Raw genomic sequence first — 19,277 nt, 5'->3', positions numbered from 1 at the left:
GGGGCTTCAGAAGATCCCACAGGACAGGACAGAATGGAAAGGAGAGTTGCGACCTTTGTGGATGGCAGAGTGAAGGTCCACCCTATCACAGGGTCCCAGAGCTTGGTCTATCCTCTTTTTCTCCAGGAAGTACCGGACAACAGCCATGGCAGGCAGCAGTGGAGATAGTGTCACTCGGCGGAGCGTGGCATCACAGTTCTTCACACAGGAGGAGGGGCCGGGCATCGATGGCATGACCACCTCAGAAAGAGTGAGCATAGAGAGAAGGGCTTAGGGATGCCTGGGTGGTTCAGTGGTTGAGCATCTGTCTGTGGCTCAGGGCATGATCCTGGGGGTTCTGGGATCAGGTCCTACATTGGGCTCCCTACAGGGAGCCTGCTTCTCCCTCTGCCTATGTCTTTGCCTTTCTCTGTGTGTCTCTCATGAATAAATAAATAAATAAAATCATTTAAAAAAAGAGAAAGAGGGGATCCCTGGGTGGCTCGGCCGTTTAGCGCCTGCTTTGGCCCAGGGTGTGATTCTGGAGTCCTGGGATTGAGTTCCACATCTGGCTCCCTGCATGGAGCCTGCTTCTCCCTTTGCCTGTGTCTCTGCCTCTCTCTCTCTCTCTCTCTCTCTCTCTCTCTCTCTCTGTATGTCTCTCATGAATAAATAAAATCTTTTAAAAAGTGAGAGAGAGAGAGAGAGAGAGAGAAGGGCTTAGATGGTGAGGCACAGCCCCGGTCTTTGGGCATTCCGCCCTCAGCTGCAGGGCCCACGGGGTGCCAAATTGGGTGGGCTGGCAAAACTAGCACCATCACCTGCCTCTCCCCCTCCTTCCAGGTGGTGGATCTCCTGAACCAGGCAGCACTGATTACCAATGATTCAAAGATCACAGTACTCAAACAGGTGAGGGGATGGGGTGATGCTGGGCTAAGCAACACAAGGGTGGGGGTGGGAACATGTGAAAAAGAAGATATTGCTATAACACTAGTGTCCACATTTAAGATATGCTTACTGTGGTGTCCGGTGCCGTACAAGCATGCTGTCATTTAATTCTCACAAAAGTGGGGCACCTGAGTGGCTCAGTGATTGAGTGTCTCCCTTTGGCTCAGGTCATAATCTCAGGGTCTGGGGATTAGTCCCACATCAGGCTTCCTGCGGAGAGCCTGCTTCTCCTTCTGCCTTTGTCTCTGCCTCTCTGTGTCTCTCATGAATAAATAAATAAAATCTTTAAAAAAATAAAAATAATAATTCTCACAAAAGCTCTGTGAAGCAGGGTAATTGGGGCCCAATTTCTACAGAAAGCAGCAGAGTCTCAGAACTTAGAATAATGAGCCTCAGGTCAGTATGCCAGAAGCTAGTTGAACTAGGACTTGAATGCTGGATTCCAGCTCCAAATCCTATGCTCTTCATCCTTATATCTTCTCTCTGCCAGGTTTCTGTCTAGTGGGAAAGACATGCAGGTTACCACACAGTGGGAACAAAGTGGACAGGGCTGGGATGGAGGAACCCAGTTTTGCTGTGGGAGCCTCGAGGGGACTGTTGACCCAGCCTAGAGCTGGGGAGTCAGGGAAGGGCTTTCTGGAAGAGCTGGAGAATAAGGAGAAAAGCAGGCTAAGTAAGAAACGGAGAGTGTCTTGAGAGGAGCTTATGCAAAGGCAAAAGAAGACATGAAGACTTAGAGGGGAGGGGCCAGGTATGGTTCAGACCAGGACGCAGGTGCAATTCAGAGGTCAGATTGCCTGGGTGAGGACCCTAGTTCTGCTCCTTGCTCATCGTGTGGCCTTGGGTAGCTGACCTGACCTCTCAGCAGTAGGCGCTGGGCATGTGCTGGCACCGGGCTTCTCTGAGGACATCTGTTGGAAGAGTTTATTCCAAAGAGCCTGGCAAGTCCAAGGACATCAGGAGATGGGTTCTCTCTGTCATGAAACGCCTGCTGAATTGTGGCAGTGTGAATGGGGAATAGAAACAGAGGAGAGTGGAGAGAATTGATGGATGAGTCTCAGGAAGGAATTCGTACAGCATTTCCCTCTTCTTTAGCCCCCTGGTGTATCATGTGCTAATTACCGATTAGGGCCCTGCACCTTATTAAAGCCTCACAAGAGCCCATGAGTTGGTGTTTAAGATCCCCCATTTTATAGAAGAGCAGACAAACTCAGGGCAAACCACTTGCCAGGGCCATGGTTGGGAGTGGCAAAGCCAGGATTTGAACTGAATTTCTCTGCTGCCTACCTCTATGCTGTTTTTTCCTACATGCTCCTATCTGTACTGATTGGAGCCTGGTTTTATATGTGTGGCTCTCCTCCTCATCCCCAGTGTCCTTCCAGGTCCAGGAACTGATCATCAACAAAGATCCTACACTACTGGACAACTTTCTGGACGTGAGTGACCAATGGGGAGAGAGGGTGTGAGTATAGGGGTAACGGGATGGATCCTGGTGCAGTCCTGACCCGCCTTCCTGATGTTGGCAGGAGATCATCGCTTTCCAAGCGGACAAGTCGATCGAAGTGCGCAAATTTGTCATCGGCTTCATCGAGGAGGCATGGTACGGGGTGGCTCAAAGGGAGCCCCTGGGAGTGCTCCTGGTGGAGACAGCCTCTTCAGCTCCCCTCCTGGCCCTGCCCTCTGCTTCTCGGACCCATTTTCTCTCCCATGCACACTGATTGCTCAGCAAATATTTAATAAGGTCAAAATCTTGGAATCATTCGTGATTCCTCTAGCTCCCCCACACTTCATATCAGTCCTTACTTCATATCAGTCTATACAGTCTTTACTGAGGACGTCCTCATATCTGTGTCCTCAGTAAGGACTGTTGGCTCTACCTTCTAAATTTAAACAGCATCTGACCATTTTTCAACCACTTCCTTGGCTGTTAAGGTGCTCCAGGCCACCATTACCTCCCACCTAGATGGCTCCAGTGGCCTTCCATCTGCTTACCTAACCCCCTCTCTTCTATTTAATTGAAGAGAAATGCACATAACACAGAATTAACTATTTTTAAATGAACAATTCAGTGGCATTTAGCACATTCACCCATCTAGTTCCAAAACATTTTTATCCTCCCCAAAGGAAATAGCAGACCCATGCCCTACTTCCTCTCTCATAGTAGCCAGAGTGAGCCTGCTAAAATGTGAATCATCTCTGCACTCAGAATTCCACTGGCCCACTGTCTCACTTAGTTTGAAACCCAGACTCCTCCTCACTGTCACCTCATCTTCTGGTGCCCTCCCTGATCTTCACTTACATCCTCCGTCCTCCCTCTTCCTCCTCCAAAAACACTGTTCTCTCAGCTTGCTGTACCCGCTCAAGGGATGCTCACCCCAGGGAGCCACCTGGCTCACTCCTTCACTTCACTCTGGTCTTCCTCAGCAAGCTTTTCCTGGCTTTGCACTATTCTTTCCAGTGTTCTCACTAGTTGAGATTACCTTGATGCTTCCCTTCCTCACAAAAATGTCCACTCCACGAGAACAGGCCTTCTCCATATCATAGACCACTGTATCCCCGCACCAGAATGGTGTTGGCACACAGGAGGAACTTAACACATATTTGTTGAACAAGAATTTTAACGATAGTAGTGACCACATGGAAAGCTTACTCTGCCATGTGCTGTGTTAAATCCCTTCCTCTGTTTTCACCTGTAATCTTCACAGCAGCCTTGGGAATGGAGGGTTTGCTCTCCTTTTAAGGAAGGAGAAACTGAGGCTCAGAATGATAAAGTGACCTGTTCAAGCTGAGTCATTTGTTCATTCAACATTTTTTGGATGTTTTGTGACTCAGAAAAAGTAAAATATTTTGTTTTCTCTTTGTCAGGCACTGTACTAAATGCTTCACCTAGTTTGTTACATACTTCAATCTTCAAAAATAACACCATGGGTTAGTTATGTGACCCGTTTATCTAAAGACAACACTGTGATTCAGAGAGGCGAAGTGAGATTCTTAAGGCCACACAGCCAGTATGTGGCAGGGCTGGGATTTTGACCCATATCTGTAATGCCATTGCCACAATTTGTAATCTCCACCTTTAACTGGGAGAATTTGTGATAAATTTCCTAAGTTTGAAAATAAAATAAAATCTTCAACAGGTATGTGCCAGGCATTTATGTCAGGCTTAGGAAGACAACAGTGAGTAAATACAGATATTGTTTCTGACTTCATGTAGCTGGCAGTTAAGGTTCTTTTTTTTTTTTTTTTTCCTTAAGATTTATTTATTTGAGAAAGCACATGCACACAAGCAGGAGGAGGGGCAGAGGGAGAGGAAGGAAGAGAATCTCAAGCAGATTCCTTGCTGAGTGCAGAGCCTGACTCTGGACTCAGTCCCATGATCCTGAGATGACCTGAGCTGAAATCCAGGATCAGTCGCTTAACCGACTGAGCCACCCAGCTGCCTCGAGTTTCATTTTTTTGGCTGATCAGCTTAGTATTTAACTTCAGATTGTAGACTGTTGTAAAAATTATATTCATGATCTGAGTTCTAGGTGTGGACTTCTTGAATTTTTTTATCCATTGAACAAATATGTATTTCATTCTGCAACAAAAAATTGAGACTCTGCTAGTATGACTAGAAAGGGTCCCCCACTTGCAGAGCCCTCAGACTGAGGTAAACGAGCGAACAAAACTCACAATTGCATAAAGCGAAGTGCTTGAAAGTGATGACAGCTAGTATTTATGAATACTTTTTGTACCATTCCAAGTACTTTACAAGTATTGATTCAGTGTTCACAGCAAGCTACAAGGGAAGTACTCTCCTAAATGAGACAGTGGGTTTGTCTGCATTCACACAATTGGCTGGCAGTCCTGCCCCTGATGTGAATAGCAGGACCCTACTGGAGTGAAAGTGGGCATTGCAGGACAAACTCAAGAGAGGCTTCATGGGTGGCTGTGAAAGTGCCAAGCATTCTCAGTTTCTGGATGTGCTGACCAACGAGACAGATGCAGTCCCTGACTCCGCCCACCTCCACTCATCTCCTGACACACTGACCCTGATTTCCCTTTCCTTGTGGACCGCAAGCTCCCATCACATATCCAAAGACCACCTTGACCTTGGCCTTTTTCCTCTATTCCCCCAGCAAACGAGACATTGAGTTACTGCTGAAACTGATTGCAAACCTCAACATGCTCTTGAGGGATGAGAATGTGAATGTGGTGAAGAAGGCCATCCTCACCATGACCCAGCTCTACAAGGTGGCCCTACAGGTAAGCAGTCCCTCCCACCTGGGGGTATCCCAGTCTGACAGGTCTCTCTTTTTTTTTAAGATTGTAGATTTTATTTATTGAGAGAAAGTATGCACATGTGGAGCACAAGTGGAGGGCAAGGGAGGGAGAGGGAGAAGAAGACTCCCCGCTTAGCAGGGAGCCCAATGTAGGGCTCTACCCCAGGACCCTGAGATCATGACCTGAGCTGATGCTTAACCCATTGAGCCACCCAGGCGCCCCTGACAGGTCTTACTTGTAGCCTTTTCAGTTATATGGGGACAAGTCTGTTAAACCAGGGACAGATCAAATTCTTTATGGGCAAAATGTGCTATTGATCTTTGGGAACAGACAACAAAGGGATCTAATATCCTGATGGTCAGGGAATTGCCATTAATCTATCCTTCCATCCATTTATCCATTCCCCAAATACTTCCTTTGTGACTCAGATGTGCTGGGTCCTACCTTTGTAGGTGCTCACAGCCCAGTGAGAGAGGCAGATGCTTATCAAAGAAGCATAGAAGCTTCAGTATTGCACTGTAGTGAGTACTATACGGAAAAGCACACACTGTGGTATGGTGTTCATTAGCATTAATGAAATGAATCCTTTTAATCCCTGCCACCATGTTGTGACGTCAGTATTGTTATTCCTTTGTCTTAAGATCTGAGCTTCTTCACTCTGGATTGTCACTGTCTGTGAACCTTGTAAAGGCAGAACCAGACCTGTCTTGCTTACCCGTGGGTCTTGTCCCGAGTATCATCTAGCATAGGGCTTCAGGCAGAGTTGTAGCTCAGTACATGTTTCCCAAATGAATTTATTCATCAGTATTATGGGTCTTCTGCGTAGTGATAGAGTTGGCCATTGATGTCTTGTCCCCTTCTCTCTATCTCCATTCCTCCTTGGCTCCCTCACAGTGGATGGTAAAGTCACGAGTCATCAGTGAGCTCCAAGAGGCCTGCTGGGACATGGTGTCTGCCATGGCTGGGGACATCATTCTGCTGCTGGATTCTGACAATGACGGCATCCGCACCCATGCCATCAAGTTTGTGGAAGGCCTCATTGTCACCTTGTCACCCCGCATGGCTGACTCAGAAGTGCCCCGACGCCAGGAGCATGACATAAGCCTAGACCGCATCCCTCGTGACCACCCCTATATCCAGTACAGTGAGTGCCACTCATCAACTCGTCCCATTTGTCAGTCACTAACTATGCTGACTTCCTCCCCCTCCTCTCCCTTTCCTTTCTTGGTTTTTCATTTCTGAAGACAGTATATATAAGACATTGATTAAGAGGGCACCTAGGTGGACGCCTGGGTGGCTCAGCGGTTGGGCGTCTACCTTTGGCTCAGGGCGTGATCCTGGAGTACCAGGATCCAGTCCCATATCAGGCTTCCTGCATGGAGCCTGTTTCTCCCTCTGCCTATGTCTCTGCCTCTCTCTCTGTGTCTCTGTCATGAATAAATAAATAAAATCTTAAAAAAAAAAAAAAAAAGAGCACCTGGGTGGCGCAGTCAGTTGAACATCTGACTTGGTTTTGGCTCAGGTTATGATTGATTGAGCCCATCAGGCTCCATGTTCAGCTGAGTCGGCTTGAGATTCTTTCTCCTTCCTCTCTCTCCCCCTTTACTCCTCCGAGTATTTTATTTTTTTTAGAGACAGAGCATGTGCATGTGTAAGTGGGGGTGGGCAGAGGAAGAAAGAGAGTCTTAAGCAGGCTCAGTACCCAGTGCGGAGCCCAAGACAGGGCTCAATCTCACAACCCTGAGATCATGATGCAAACCAAAGTCAGGAGTTACCCAGGCACCCCTTAACAGTTTTCTTAGTTGCAATTTATAAACATATATATGTGTATACTGAAGTGTCAAGCAAAACATACAGAGGGGTGTAAAGGGAAAATACCACCCCCCAGTTCTGCTTCCCAGAGTTAAATACCTTTAAGAGTGTATATGTCTTTCCAGACCTTTTCTATGCAGGGATGGATATTTTATATATGTTCATAGACCCTGTGATTATTGGCTTTTTTATTATGAAAAACAGGATCCTGCTTTATATTTTCTGTGGAGAAGTTTAGAGTGGCTTATGTTTGAATCCCTGCTCTAACCTTGGGCAAGCCACCTGTTCTCCCTGAGCCTGTGTCTCCATTGGTAAGTTGGGATTCATGATTCTGGCATCAACATGGTGGTATAGGTATGAGCATTTGGTAAGTCAACATGGTTGGCATGGTCAGCTATAAACGTTAGCTATTCTTATATATTGTCTTTTCCACTGAGTAGTATTATCTTTTTTTTTTTTTTTAAGATTTTATTTATTCATGAAAGACACAGAGGCAGAGACACCGGCAGAGGGAGAAGCAGGCTCCCTCCCTGCAAGGAGCCTGATATGGGACTCGATCACAGATCCCAGGATCACGCCCTGAGCCGTAGGCAGACGCTCAACCGCTGAGCCACCCAGGCATCCCTTTTCCACTGAGCAGTATTATCTTAAGTGACATCTTCACTTATCAAAGTCATGTTCAGTTGCCCTACAGTGTTCCATAGTGCGGTCATATCTCAGCCTGTTTTTTATTTGCTATTTTAAATAACATGGTATCCAGTATGTTTTTGCATAGAAATCCTCAAGAAAGATATCACCAAAGTTGTTAAGCATTAACCTTTGGGGGCCAGATCAAGGAGAGTGGTGGTACAAAAGACTTTGAGTGCTTTGTCCATGTGTATGTATGCATATCTTTGTATTCAGAGTTTCACCTTAACATCATTTGGATGATCAGATTCCTATAGTTCGATATTTAAAATCATTTTTAGTCTTTTCATTGGAATCCCATGCTTTGAGCATCATCTCTATCATCTCTATATTTTATACTTTTTTTTTTTTTAAATAAGCTCCACCACACCCAATGTGGGGCTTGAACTCATGACCCTAAGATTAGGCTTCGCATACTCTTCCTACTGAGCCAGCCAAACACCCCTAAATATTTATACTCATTACTGGACCATCTCATAGGACTCAATCACTAAGTTTTCTGTTTTCCCAGCCCTTTCCAACCATCCCAGCCCTTCCCAACCAGAAAGGTCTTTCTCCTCTTGGCCTCAGCACTGCTCTCTCCAGAGTTTAGTGAAGAAATACCCCCTGCTAACTGGTACTCTTCTGTCCTTCATTAGATGTGCTGTGGGAGGAAGGCAAGGCGGCCTTGGAGCAGCTGCTCAAGTTCATGGTCCACCCCGCCATCTCCTCCATCAACCTGACCACAGCTCTGGGCTCACTCGCCAATATCGCCCGCCAGAGGCCCATGTTCATGTCAGAGGTGATCCAGGCCTATGAAACCCTGCATGGTAGGTTGGTCCCCTCCCTGCCCTTTGTCCGCTGGCCAGTCTGTTCTTTCCTGAGAAAACGTGAGCCAGGTAGTGGGTCCCTGAGGGGTTCATCAGTCTAGTCTGGATGCAGGAGGCATTGTTTCGGCTAGATGGGAATCTTTTGGAGGCATGGAACAGAAACCTGGTTCAAAGTTGGCTTTAATATTAAGGTGTGTGTGGAGGAAATGGCATGACATCTGCAAAATACTTTAAAATATTCTAGCCTTCCCTCACCCCAACAACAACAAAAAAGAGCAGGAAGGATAAGTATCCCAAAATAAGCAAAGTGTTGATGGGTACCTGGTTATTTCTTACAGTCTTTTGTGCATGTATGATGACTGAAGTGTACGGGGTTTAGGTGTGAATGTGTGCAGATCAGAGATCTGTCTCCATTTCTTGGCTCTTATTTTCTCCTTACAGGCTTTATTCTGTTCTGTGTCTCTTTCCTTGGGGTAGCAAAGATGGCCCCCGATAGCTCTAGGCTTCCATTCCATCCACTTGGCAACCCCAAGGGACAGAGTGTTTCCTTCCCAGTCATTCCAGCAAAAGTCCAGAGGCTGATGCCTATTGTTCCTGATTGGCTGAGAAGACATTGACAGCTTATCTCTGAACCAATCACAAGGGATTGCTAAGGGATTGCATTGTTCTTACTGGCCCTGAGTCTCTTGCCCACTTGAACTGAGAATGGAGCCTGGGTGGTTCCCTCAAAGGAAAATGGAAGCATTGTTGGCCGAGGAAGGAGGGAAGGATGCCGGGCAGGCGAAAATACAGGCATCCTCTTTCTCTGTGGAACAGGGAAGGCTTGTTCATCAAGGTGACTGTTAGACATTGGAAAATCATTCTGGTGGCAAGACCAACGAGGCGCACTGTTGTAGCAGTTCATTTGGGGCATTGCAGAGGGGAAGGTGGTGATGATAGCTGTCCCCAGGGGAGGCATGCTGGAATTTCCAGACCAGAGATGTGGGGGAGGGGAGTCTTCATGTTTAATAAAGGGTGGGTGGGTGAGATTCTTCTTTGTTCTAAGGTTGACTAATCCTGATGGAGACCTCTTGAGGGTTTTAAGCATCAGCCCATACACGGGGAAGGCTACACATTAGACCTAAGAGCAAAGGAACTTTTCTAGGAGACCCTGCAACTACCGCCCAAGCTGGGGCTTGGGCAGTAGTACCTGCAGGGCCCCATGAGCTGTGTCCACAGAACAAAGCTCCTGCTTCTTTCCTCGTAGCCAACCTGCCCCCGACGCTGGCCAAATCTCAGGTGAGCAGTGTGCGCAAGAACCTGAAGCTGCACCTGCTGAGCGTTCTGAAGCACCCAGCCTCCTTGGAGTTTCAGGCCCAGATCACCACCCTGCTGGTGGACCTGGGCACACCTCAGGCAGAGATCGCCCGCAACATGCCCAGTGGCAAGGATGCCCGCAAGCGGCCCCGAGATGACTCGGATTCCACACTCAAGAAGATGAAACTAGGTGAGCTAAGGAGCTCGTCCAGGTGTCCCAAGAGATGGTGTCAGGGACTGACTACATTTACGATGTTCAGTTATTTACACTAAACTATGAACTTGACCTGTATTGTATTAGTTAATATTGTGTTGTAAATTAAAGTGTATAAATATGACATAGCAGGTATCAGAATAGCATCACTGAAATGTGTGATATACATGGAAGTAATTATGAAGTACTACACTTAGGTTTTCTTTCAGAAGTACCAGAGTTCTCAGAAATATCCTCTGTTTTCTTTATAATTGGATTTTCTTTCTGAAGTAATTTCTTCTTTTTTTTTTTAAGATTTATTTATTTTAGAGAGCATACGTGGAGGATTGGAAGAGGGGCAGAGGGAGATGGAAAGAGAGAATCTCAAGCAGACTCCCCATTAAGTGCAGAGCCTGACTCAGGGCTCGATATTATGACCTGAGCCGAAACCAAGAGCCAGACACTTAACCGACTGAGCACCCAGGCGCCCCTGAAGTGATTTCTTAATGGTTGCATTATTTTGTCAATAGTATCAACCATGGCAGCCTTCCTTACTCCACAACTTTCTAAATCACTGATACTTGTTTCTAGAATATTTATGAGAGAATTGTTTTTTTTAATTATTATTTTTTTAAATAGGGAATTTATTTTTATATAAGGAGTGAGGTGGAGATCTATCTCTCCCATAATTAAGTATGCAAAGCAGAGTGTTCCATACCTTAATATATTTAGTACTCATCTTAGGGCTTCTTTCATATCGGCACTTAGGAATCTACTGCATCCTCTTAATGGTGGTATAATAGTCTGTAGTGCATGTAGATCACTTTAACCAGTCCTCCTGTTGATGGACATTTCGTCTGTGTCTTTTTTTTTTAAGTGTAAAGGTTGCTATAGTATGAGAGTCTTGAGTGTATGTCCAGTTATAGGACAGATTGCTAGTAGTGAGATTGGTGAAGCAAAAGGTTTGTGTATTTAAAGCTGTTTTTTGCCCACCAATTTTATTGCTGTATTTATTTAAACTTTCTATTTTGAAGTAATTTTGAATGTGCAGACATGTCACAAGAATAGTACTGAAAGCTCCTACATACCTTTGACAAAGTGAGGCTCACAAGTCACATTCATCACTCCCCCTTAGCTTCACTAATCAGTTCCTCAGCCTTCTGCTTCATGACCTTGCAATTGCAAAGAGTCCAGGACTACTGTTCAGTAAAATGTCCCTCTGTGTGGGTTCATCTGCTCTGGCTTCCTGACTGGATCTAGGCTCTGCACTTGGAGCTGGAACACTGCCAAACTGATGCCCTGACTGCTGCCTCTGTGTGGTTTCAAGGGGGCACATGATACCAGTTTGTCCCCTTATTGGTGATGGGAGCTTTGATTGCTTGGTCAAAATAGTGTCTATCAGGTTTCTCCAGTATTAAATGCACTTTTCCCTATCATAAATACTAAGTGGGGAGAGATACCTATACTGTATAAAAATACCTGATCCCCTTCAAATTGTGACCCAGTGTTTTTAACATCTGTTACTGCTCTAACGATCATGAGAAGCTTTCTGCATTTATTAGTTGGCATTCTGTAAGGAAGAGCTTTCTTCTCTCTACTTTATTATCAGTTAGACTTGTGGATTCTTATTCTTTGGGTTGTTCCATTACTCTTGTTACTCATTTGGTGCTCACATTGCCTCATGTATAGCTAGGGGGAGCCTTTGAGCTGGCTGATCTGACCCTTTGATTTGTCCTGTAAGTTTTTTTGCGCATTTCTAATTTTCTAGCATAACAAGATACTCTGGACTCATCTTGTACTTTCTTTTCTTTTTTTTTTTTTTTTTTAATTTTTTTTAAATTTTTATTTATTTATGATAGGCACACAGTGAGAGAGAGAGAGAGGCAGAGACATAGGCAGAGGGAGAAGCAGGCTCCATGCACCGGGAGCCTGATGTGGGATTCGATCCCGAGTCTCCAGGATCGCGCCCTGGGCCAAAGGCAGGCGCCAAACCGCTGCGCCACCCAGGGATCCCTCATCTTGTACCTTCTTACTCCAGTCTTGGAATCAGCCTTTTCTCTAAGGAGCCCTGGTTGCATTTATTTATTTATTTACTTACTTATTTATTTGTTTATTTTTTAAGATTTTATTTATTCATGAGAGACACAGAAAGAGAGGCAGAGACACAGGAGACACAGGCAGAGGAAGAAGCAGGAAGCCTGCGGGGAGTCTGATATGGGACTTGATCCCAGGACCCTGGGATCATGCCCTGAGCCAAAGGCAGATACTCAACCACTGAGCAAACCAGGTGCCCCAGCCCTGGTTGCTTTTAAGCATGAAGTAGTTTCAGAAACCAAGATCTGAGCACCGGATGTGCCCATTGCTACTGGGTACATAGAAATTCTTGATAGCCATTGCCAAACTGTTTTGCAAAAAAAAAAAAAAAAGCCACACCACTGTATATAACCCCAGAGGTGTGTGAATGCCAGTTACCCCATTCTTACCAGTCCTGGATGTTCCATAAACCCTCTGGGTATAAACAGTATCCTAGGTTTAAATTCCTTTTCTTGTACATGTTGGAGTCAGGCTGCGCATCACTTTACATTTATTAGTCATTTGGGTGTCTGTGAAGTGCCCATTCTGTTCAACCTTTTGTAACTGAATTATATATGCCCTTGCTCTTGGTTGATGCTGGGTATCAACTTTTTATTACATGCACTGCAATTTTTTTTTTTAAGAGACTGTATAACAACGGCGCCTGACTGGCTTAGTCAGTAGAGCATGAGACTCTTGATAATGGGGCTGTGAGTTGAAGCTCTACTTCAGGCCCTCCAAGCTGGGCATAGAGCCTACTTTAAAAAAAATAAAATTTGGGCAGCCCGGATGGCTCAGCAGTTTAGCGCCGCCCTCAGCTCAGGGCCTGATCCTGGAGACCCAGGATCGAGTCCCACATCAGGCTCCCTGCATGGAGCCTGCTTCTCCATCCGCCTGTGTCTCTGCCTCTCTCTCTCTCTCTCTCTCTCTCTCTCTCTGTCTCTGATGAATAAATAAATAAAATCTTAAAAAAAATGTATAACATTAGATCATATTTTTGCCGTTATCTACTTAAATTATCACCCTATTAAACATTCTAGCTTCAAAAAATATCTTTGTACGTAAAGCTTTTTCTCTGTATATTATACCTTTGATGTATATTTATGAGTGGAGTGTTTAGGGTCAATATCTAGAAGTTGTCAAAAAGGTGTGCACATTTAAAAGTTTGCACTATGGTCAAATTACACTTCCAGAAGGCCATACCAGTTATATTTCCATAGTCTATACCCCTACTAACAATTGTCACTACCAGCCTATTAATTTTTTTGTCAATCCCGTGGGCTTACTGGGTTGTCTTTACATTTTCCTGATTCCTGGTGAGGTTGAGTAGTATTTCAAAGATAGAGGTTTTTCAGCAGTAAAGCTTAGTGAAATTGTTAGGTAACCTTTTCATCTTCTTGGAGTTTAGTTTGAGCAGCAAGGCCGGTGTGGCTTATTTCCATTTCCCAGATGAGAAAAGCAAAGCCTGGAGAGGCAGGTCATTCCCCAGGGTCACACAATGCTTTGATGGCAGAGCACGGCTGTGGCCCAGGTCTTTGCTCACTGCACTCTCCTGCTTGCTGAGGCCCCCCCCGGGGGGGGGGGGGCAGGGACTCCCTGGGCTCCCCTGGAGGGGAAAGGGCATATTACTCACTCTGGCACCAGCATCTTGTCTCCTTCCCTCTCCCAGAGCCCAACCTGGGGGAAGATGATGAGGACAAGGACTTGGAGCCAGGCCCGTCAGGAACCTCAAAGGCCTCAGCCCAGATCTCAGGCCAGTCAGACACAGACATCACAGCCGAGTTCCTGCAGCCCTTGCTGACGCCTGACAATGTGGCCAATCTGGTAAGGAGGGAAGGGGGCTGTTTCCCACAGGGCAGGGAGGAAGGATTTCTAGTCCTTTTGCTTCCCTTCCACTCCATACTGCCCACCTCTTCCAGATGACATTGGTCCCAGAGCACCTCTCTGTTGTTTGTGTTAGGAGGGTGTGGTCCAGTGGGCCCTCTCAGTGTTGGATGGACCTTTTCCCTGATCTTTCCTGGAGATCACTTGTCACCATCCCCTGGGAGTCCCTCTTTGGATCATCTGAGTCCCATCTGAACCCACACCTGCCCCCTCCTTTGAAGGGACAATATATTAAGTGGAGAGCAAATCCCATGACTTGTTTTCTAAGTGGTATGGGATTGGCATTGGTGGGACAGGATGGCCAGTGTTTTCCTTCGATTCTCAAAGGTAGCCAGCTCTACAGTGAAAGAACTGCTGGTTTGAGTTGATGGTGGGGACAGCAGGGAGGGTGGTCTCACGTCAGTCCTCACACTATAGCAGCACCCAGACCTTTGCATTGGGTGCTCACGGACAATGTCTCTTCCCATGTTCAGCAGCAGTCTCCCGTAGCCCTCCCTTCTCTCTGCCTAGAGGCTCCACAGTTCTTAGTTGTCAGGTGAATGAAGTGGAATTTTGTTGCCAGGGTAGCAGAAAGGAGTTTTCTACCCCATTCAGATCTCTTTGGTGAGAGCTCCAGGTCTGGAAATGTGTCTGCCCCCTGCATCATTCCTCCTTGGAAGTTCCACAGGCACCACAGACTCATTATGTCAGAACTGAATGTTTGGAGTTTCTACCCATGCCTCTCTGCAGGCCCATGGCCCTCTCTGTTCTTGGCATACTAGCGTCTCAGGTCCCAACTCACAAACCTGGGAGTTGAACTCTTTGCCTCCTACCAGTCCTTCCTATCTTCTCCATCCCCTAGGGCCCCTGCCTGCTCCCTGGCTCTGGCTTCCACTTTCCCTGTGGCAGCCAGAGGCATCTTCCTAAAGTATAGGTTGTGACGCTCCCCTGGCTTTCCTGCTCCAACCCTGCTGTGGCTCTCTGTTTCCTTCCAGATAAAATTTGGATGCAGCTTGCCTTAGGCCCTCTTTGATGATGCTTCCATTAACTCTTTGTATCTTGTCCGTCCTCATCACGCTGTTTTCAAATTATTCGCCTAAAGTTCTTAACAGGATTCTTTTAGTTTTATCATGCCTGCTGTCTCTGTAGTAGTGTGGAGCTCCTTTGTCCTTAATATTGTGTCCTTGGCGCCTTTTTTGTTGTTCAATCTCACCATCAATTTGTTTGTATTTGGTCATTTCAAAGAACTGGCTCTGAAATTTTGATGATACTCTTTGTAACCTCTTCTGTTTTATTTCTGTTGTCTTTATTCTTTCCTGCTGCTCTCTTTGGATATTTTACCCCAGAATTTTAAGTTAAATGCTTGGCTTAATAGTTTTTGGTTGTCTTTTCCATTATAAGCATTTACGGATCTGATTTTCCGTCTAAGAACCATTTTAGCTGCATCCCACACATTTTGATTTGTAGTGATTTCATTCTCTCTGTTCTAATTAGTTTCTTATTTCAGGTATATATTTATACCTCGGGAGGGATGCAGGGAGTTCGAAGCATGCAGGGAGGGAATTCGAAGCATGCAGGGAGTTCGAAGTGACCTTTTGTTACCAATTCCTGACAAAACTGGATGGTCTCTTGTTAGGATACCTTTTTTTTTTTTTTTTTAAAGTCAGTTTCTGGTTCATAGGACATTCTTTACTGAACTTGCAGTCTCTGGGCAGGGTGTCACAGCTGCTCAGCCTTCCCCCATGCTGCTCTAATGCCTGGAATCCATAGCCCGCTCCCACTGTGAGGCATCACCCTGTGCCAGTCTGAAACTGGCCCTCCTCTCCGTTCTCAGCCTCGGTGCTGCTTCCCCGAGAGCCAAAGCTGCCTCAGCCCTCCTGAAGCATCTTGTGGCATCCTTTACTTTCCTTCCTGGTGCACCACACTGCTCGTTTTCTCTCTGACTTCCCCAGAAATCTGAGCCCCACAGGAGCAGGCCTAGGACTTTTGTAGTCTCTGCCATTTCCCCAGCCTTGGCCTGGGTGGGGAACAGATCCTTGTGGAGTCCATGAGTAAGGAAAGGCTCCTCTCCCTGGGCATCCTGCAGGTACTCATCAGCATGGTGTACCTGCCCGAAGCCATGCCCGCCTCCTTCCAAGCCATCTATACACCAGTGGAGTCCGCAGGCACTGAAGCCCAGATCAAGCACCTGGCTCGGCTCATGGCCACACAGATGACAGCTGCAGGACTAGGGCCAGGTGAGTGTCACGTGGAGCTGACCTGGGCCAGGGGTTCGCACAGTGAGTGCTGGGTTCTCCTTACTGGAAAGGCATGGTGCTACCTTACCTCCTCATGGTGGTTCAAATGAAACTCACATGAGATGGTAGGTGTAAATAATTCCGGTCCCTTAGATATATTGAGTGCTTAAGATTTTCAGGCCCTGGGCTTTGAATCCAGCAGGCCTGGATTTGAGGTCTCAGTTGAACCAGACTACCTCAGCCACTTAATAAGTGTGTGACTTTGGTCAAGTTAACTGAACCTCTCTGTGACTCAGGTGTTTGCCTATGTTAACAATACAAGTGTAGTATAAATTACATACAGAGAAACACAGCTCTTCACTGTACATCTTAGTGAATTTTCGTAAAATGAACACTCCCACATAGCCACCACCCAGATGGAGATACAGATCACTTCCATCTTTCCAGAACATTCCTTCTTACTCCTATCCAGTCAGCACTTAGAGCATCCCACCTCCTGAGATAATGACTTTTCTGCTTTCTGTCTCCCTAGATTAATTTTTCCTGAACTTCATATAAATGGGATCATAGAGAGTCTGGCTTCTTTTGCTCGGCATAGGTTTTTGAGATGCCTGCATGTTGTCATGTGAACCAGTGGTTTATTTTGTATTGCTCAATAGTGTTTCCTCATGCAAATAGGCCATTGTTTGTTTATCCACTCTCCTGTTGATTGACCTGTGGTTCATGTCTAGCTTTTGACTGTTGTGAATGAAGCTGTACAAGTGTTTGTGTATAAGTGTTTTTGGGGATTTGTTTGGGCTGTGGGGTGGGGGTGGGGAGTTGTTGGGGTTTTTTTGTTTTTGTTTGAGTATAGTTGGTGTATACAAGTTTTGGTGTACATGTGCCCTCCTTTATCTTGAGTATATACCAAGGAGTGGGATTGTTGGGTCATAGGTTAGGGTATGCTCAGTGCTACTAGAAACTGCTCATCAGTGTGCCACCATGGCTGTGCTGTTTGATACTCCCGCCCACAGTAAATGGCATTTCTAGTTGGAGCCCTGGTTGTATGCAAAATGAGGATAAAGAGTATGCCTGTTTCAGAATGGTGATTTGCAGACTTAAATGAGCTTTGTGTGTATAAGGCTTAGACTAGAACCCAGCACACAGGAGGTCCCTGGATGGAAGCAGAGGGGTAGAACATTCCTGGAGCCCATTTGCTACCTCCCTCTCAGGTGTGGAACAGACCAAACAGTGCAAAGAGGAACCCAAAGAGGAGAAGGTGGTGAAGCCAGAGAGCGTCCTGATCAAGCGGCGCCTATCAGCCCAAGGCCAGGCCATCTCCGTGGTGGGCTCCCTGAGTTCCATGTCTACTCTGGAGGAGGAGGCGCCCCAGGCCAAGAGGAGGCCAGAGCCTATCATACCTGTCACGCAGCCCCGGTGAGTTCCCTGGCAGGTGCAGGACTGAGGGCCTGGGTTTTAGTGTGTACACTAAGTGCATGTGTGTGTGCATGTGTTAAAGACAGACTGACAAACAGATAAACAGGTAGGGCCAGATGAGGATCTGATTCCCGAGTCAATGCCATACCACGAAACCTTGTCATTTTCTTTTCCATAAAAATACCTCCTTATTTATATTTAAAGTTGGGATGATGGTATCTCTAAGGATCAAGGGAGAATTAAATGAGTTCATAGTGATAGATAATAAAATTAGATAATCCATGGGGATCCCTGGGTGGCTCAGCAGTTTAGCACCTGCCTTCGGCTCAGGGCATGATCCTGGAGTGCCGGGATCGAGTCCCACATCGGGCTCCCTGCATGGAGCCTGTTTTTCCCTTTGCCTGTGTCTCTGCCTCTCTCTCTCAGTCTCTCATGAATAAATAAATAAAATCTAAAAATAAATAAATAAAATAAAATTTTCCTTTAAAAAAAAAGATAATCCTTGAGGTTGAAAGTGAATTTGATGTAACATATTTAGCATGATTCCTATATGCTAAATACTTTATATACTTTATACAGGATGACAGCAACCGGTAGTACTACATGACATACATGCTACTGGTTGTTGTCATCCTCCTCTTCATTATTATCCAGCTTAGAGACCAAAAACTCCTGCCAGTCCCTGCCCCTCCCCAACCGAGGCCTGCTGTCTGGGCCTGATCCCAAACTCTGAGCTCTCCATTCCCCTCACTCCCTCCTCCAATCACATGGGCCCTTGGTTCTCCTTGAACAGCCAGGCAGGTCCCCACTGGAAGGCCTTTGCACTTCCTTTTCTCTCTACCTGGGAAGCTCATTCTCCTGATATTTGTCTGTCTTGTCTGCTTGCTTCATTCAGATCTGCACTTCAACATAGCCTCCTCAGAGAAGCATTTCCTCAGACACACTTACAAAAACAAAATGGCCCTCTTCTTATTACCCTGTTCCCTGCCATGCCTGAGTCACAAGAGAATTAAAGAAGCAGTATAGTGGGGGGTGAGGTTCTCTATATGGCCTGAAGTGGGTCTGGACTCCAGAAAGGATGTTTTCAGTCACCGTGTCCCTGTCCCTACTCTTTCATGTAGGCTGGCGGGCGCTGGTGGACGCAAGAAAATATTCCGTCTGAGCGATGTGCTGAAGCCCCTCACAGACGCCCAAGTGGAGGCTATGAAGCTAGGCGCTGTGAAGCGGATCCTACGCGCGGAGAAGGCCGTGGCCTGCAGCGGGGCGGCCCAGGTGTGCTCTTGTCTCCCCAGCCCATGCTTCCAGACCCTCTCCCCATGAGCCTGCCTCACAGCCCAGGGAAGAGACAGCCCTGGGCTCAAACCTCCCAGGCTCTGGGTCCCAGGTGGGCTGCCCTCCAGCCTTCCATGCCTCTCTTCTGTCTTCCTCCAAACGGGGGCAGCAGCAGCAGCTTCACACAGTAATGAGGAGGAGGAAACATATGGACGTGCACATCTTTTGCTCAGCATGGGGCTGGCTGCCCAGAAGAGCCCTGCAAGTGAGGGCTGCTGTTGTGTCCTATCTTTCTGGTGGTCAATAGTGTTCCTCTTCTTCTGTGGATTCAGATGGACCAGGTCTAAATCCTGATTCTCCCATATGCTGGCATTGTAACCTCAGCCAAGTGACTTTCCCCCCATTTCTCCCCCCCCCCCATTTTTT

The 19,277-nt window shown here is 46.5% G+C and overlaps 1 protein-coding gene across 4 annotated transcripts in view; it reads left to right on the top strand.

The window, feature by feature from the left end:
• The window catches only part of SYMPK (symplekin scaffold protein), a 37,909-nt gene that overhangs the window by 4,379 nt on the left and 14,253 nt on the right, over positions 1-19,277 (top strand). For 2 of the 4 annotated variants that reach the window (XM_072755133.1, XM_072755136.1), the window contains exons 2-13: positions 127-250; positions 823-888; positions 2,310-2,363; positions 2,454-2,527; positions 5,049-5,175; positions 6,088-6,337; positions 8,331-8,501; positions 9,748-9,987; positions 13,733-13,887; positions 16,013-16,163; positions 17,375-17,579; positions 18,701-18,851. In XM_072755133.1, coding sequence (XP_072611234.1) covers positions 146-250; positions 823-888; positions 2,310-2,363; positions 2,454-2,527; positions 5,049-5,175; positions 6,088-6,337; positions 8,331-8,501; positions 9,748-9,987; positions 13,733-13,887; positions 16,013-16,163; positions 17,375-17,579; positions 18,701-18,851 — 1,749 coding nt within the window. In that variant the 5' untranslated portion in view covers positions 127-145. Of the gene's footprint in view, positions 1-126; positions 251-822; positions 889-2,298; positions 2,364-2,453; positions 2,528-5,048; positions 5,176-6,087; positions 6,338-8,330; positions 8,502-9,747; positions 9,988-13,732; positions 13,888-16,012; positions 16,164-17,374; positions 17,580-18,700; positions 18,852-19,277 lie in introns of all 4 variants that reach the window. The other 2 variants (XM_072755137.1, XM_072755141.1) reach the window with 1 other exon arrangement.

The sequence above is a fragment of the Vulpes vulpes genome, chromosome 1 (genome assembly GCF_048418805.1).
Source record: "Vulpes vulpes isolate BD-2025 chromosome 1, VulVul3, whole genome shotgun sequence".
NCBI classification, from domain to species: domain Eukaryota; kingdom Metazoa; phylum Chordata; class Mammalia; order Carnivora; family Canidae; genus Vulpes; species Vulpes vulpes.
The sequence above is the reverse complement of the archived record's forward strand: the minus strand, read 5'-3'. Positions and strand labels throughout refer to the sequence as shown.